At 40.7% G+C, this 3120-nt stretch overlaps 1 protein-coding gene across 1 annotated transcript; it reads right to left on the bottom strand.

Annotated features, from left to right (window-relative positions):
* Nucleotides 1–971: 971 nt before the first annotated feature.
* On the bottom strand, nucleotides 972–2333 carry LOC141590783 (protein NRT1/ PTR FAMILY 5.5-like). Its single transcript, XM_074411341.1, has one exon. It carries the CDS (start codon nucleotides 2331–2333, stop codon nucleotides 972–974), a length of 1362 nt encoding a protein of 453 aa, XP_074267442.1.
* Nucleotides 2334–3120: the final 787 nt, after the last annotated feature.

The raw sequence follows: 3120 nt of genomic DNA, 5'->3' as shown, positions 1-3120 counted from the left end.
ACCATATGTACTTACACTCTTGCGAAAAGAGTGTAGAAAGACAAAGTGACGAGCAAGACGACGAAGTCTGCCATCGGCGGAGATAAATCTCCTACACCTTAGATATCGGCCCCTTTGATCATAGGACCAATGGATCAAGAAATCCAGCATGCACAAAGGAACGAAGTCAGCCCCTCTAGCAATCTACCATCAACCAAATTCCGAGCCAAAAACACCACTCAAAACCAATCTTGGATGAAACCGCCACGAACCAAAGAGAACGGCATCATCGCACCATCAAAACCATTTATTCGATTTAACACTTTCCTAAAGAGATGACAACCATCCCAAGAGCCACAACAAAGTCTTACTCCCTCCGTCCCGGTCATTTGTTGTCCTTTGGTTTTGGCACAAAGACCAAGGAAAGGGGGAGAGGGCCAATGACTAAATGACAAGTGGAGTAAAGTGGGTGTGAATGATCAAATTACTCATCGAATTCATTCTTAAAATAGAAAGAACAACAAATGACTGAGACACCTCAAAATGGAAAAGGACAACAAATGACCGGGACAGAGGGAGTATATACGAGGAGATTATTAGCAACAAATACAAACAGCAAGGTAAAAAAACTTTAGCCGACATAGTTAAAAAAGAAACCACCACCTCCAAACCCACCAACCCCACCGAAAACCCGACACAAACCTACTCGGATACTCACAAAACAGAAAGCAATCACCCAGAGACACCACATGGAAGGACCCGACAAACACTTCAAGAACCTAACAAAAGACCCATACCGCAACAAGGAGACAAACCGATTAGGTTAGGAAAATAAAACATTATTCAAAAAAATGTTTGACAAAAGTAAATTTGCAAAATTGCGAAAACATTAAATAGTCTAAGAAAAACAACACACATTGTAAGTACATGCTTACAACAAGGATAGCGATAGAGCACAATCGTAATATTTTTCTATCAATCTTCGAATTGGATCAAAGACAACAAAATTTGGCATCTTCAAAGAAGTTTGAATGCTCACTTTTACCAACGCGGTCATCAGCTTCCGCCCTCTTAGACTCTCTGTAGAAATACCAGCAAACGACTACAAGATATGCAACAAAGCTGAGAGTACTTAACTGAGCAAGAACCCAATAATATTTGTCTAATCGACTTGTGTTCAATGTCGTCTGAAACCAATCAGGCTGATTTTTCCGATGGTTAATCTTCCCGACTAGAAAAACAAAGAGAACGCTCCCTATTCGCCCAACTCCCCTAATAGCTTCTGTGGAAAGAATCATGTACCTTATCATACTAACAGGTATGAATGAGCGGACAAAACCTTGGCTGCCTAGAATAAACAATGTTTCAGATACACCCAACAACATGAACTGTGGTACCAGTAGATATATGGTCATGGGAATCCGGTTGTTTGGCTTGTCGATTAAGCCAGCCCTAAGCACCACCTGTAGTCGTCTTTCTTCAACTTTGGTAGCGACAATGCAACATAAAATAGAAAAAACCATTGCTAGTGCGACCACAATTGCTGCACGTACTCGTTTATACTTCTCAGGAACAATCTTGTTACATGCCCATTCAAATGCGTATCCAAACGCAAAACCGGCTAATTTCTGAAAGGCCAGGAGCGCTACCAGAGGGGTCTTCAGTTTTCCGAGTTTTTTGTCTAAGTGATTCGCTTGCTCCTGGAAGTAGGAATCTCCCAAGGACGATACCACTCCCAATAATATCCATGTTCCCCATAACGGTAACATATGAAACATCATCTTTGCCTTCTCAACTTCTGTTACGGTACACAATGTCCAACGATTTTTCTCTTGCTCTTGTACTAAATTGCCTGGTTTAATAATAGCAGCTTTGTCAAAACACCGTAGGCCTCTGGTCGATTCCAATGGTTTTTCATCAACTTGAGCCTTATATAGATTGTCACTCCCCGGATGCCTGTAAAATAGTTTACATGTCGACGCCACCAAGACTCTCAATACTATGACTATCAACGTGCTCTTGTGACCTTGTAGCCGATCTGTTTCAGCGACATATGTGCTTTTTTCAATAATGAACCAAAAGGTCGCAACCCCCACAAACACTGCCGTTATTACAAACCGAGAATGCCATGATTTTATCAGATTGAAGTATATGCATATAGTTAGAGTTAAAAACGCTAAGAGAGCGAAGCCCATAAACATGTACCAATACGATCCTGCAATTGATTTTTCAACAACGCGATCGGCTTCCTCCTTCGGTCGTTTCAAAGCATCTTCTGCTTGAAACTCGATCAGAGAGGTTCCTATACCAGCCAGACCCACCATTGAGATGACTAATCCTGCATACAGAGTCATCTTCTCTTTTATCGCACATGTTGAGACTACTTGAAGAGTTATGCCCTCACAGCTCGCCGGTGGATTAGATGCTGAAAGTATTCCTAACCCCTTTAACAAATCAAGCAACACCAAAGTTCATGTTAGAGATAGAGAAAATGGACGCGATGCTCTTAATGTTTCACATTTTGCCTGAAATATTCAATTTTTTGTTCTGAAAATCTATAAGAGGCTATAACTCGCGTCTAGGAGTTCAGAAAGTGATAATTTTTTTTTTTTTTCAAATTGATATCTTTCCGAGAACTAACTCCGCCTGTGAGTGTTTTCGGGCATTCACTGCTGGTCCAAGCCCGGATAAAGGAGGAGGGTTGCGGTAGGTCTGTGGCAGCCAGCATAAAAACTTAGTCACATTTTATGTACATGAATCGGAATTTTTTGAAGCGTGCGTTCACCCATGAACGGTTCGAAAGGATGATTCATGTCAACCGACCCCAAATCATTTTGGGATTAAGGCTCTGATGTTGTTGATATCTTTCCGAGAACTACGATTTGAAAAAAAAATTGTCGTATTTGGATCCCGTGGCTAGGAGTTTTGGACGTCAAAAGTTTTTTTTACCGAACAAACTTTGAGGGACCATATCTGTTGGTCACGAATTCCAAACTCGTCAAAAAAAATTTCAAGTAGTCGTAGTTCTCGAATAGATAATAAATTTGAAAAAAAAAAATCGTCACTTTCTGAGGACGTAAACACGAGTTATAGCCTCTTAAAATTTTCCGAATAACAAAAATGGGTATTTCGGACAAAATA

This window comes from Silene latifolia, chromosome 7, assembly GCF_048544455.1.
Source record: "Silene latifolia isolate original U9 population chromosome 7, ASM4854445v1, whole genome shotgun sequence".
NCBI classification, from domain to species: Eukaryota; Viridiplantae; Streptophyta; class Magnoliopsida; order Caryophyllales; family Caryophyllaceae; genus Silene; species Silene latifolia.
This window is presented reverse-complemented; position numbering and strand designations above follow the sequence as displayed.

Excerpts from the sequence above, each read along its gene's own strand:
- LOC141590783 (XM_074411341.1), bottom strand. The coding sequence starts at position 2,333 with ATGACTCTGTATGCAGGATTAGTCATCTCAATGGTGGGTCTGGCTGGT.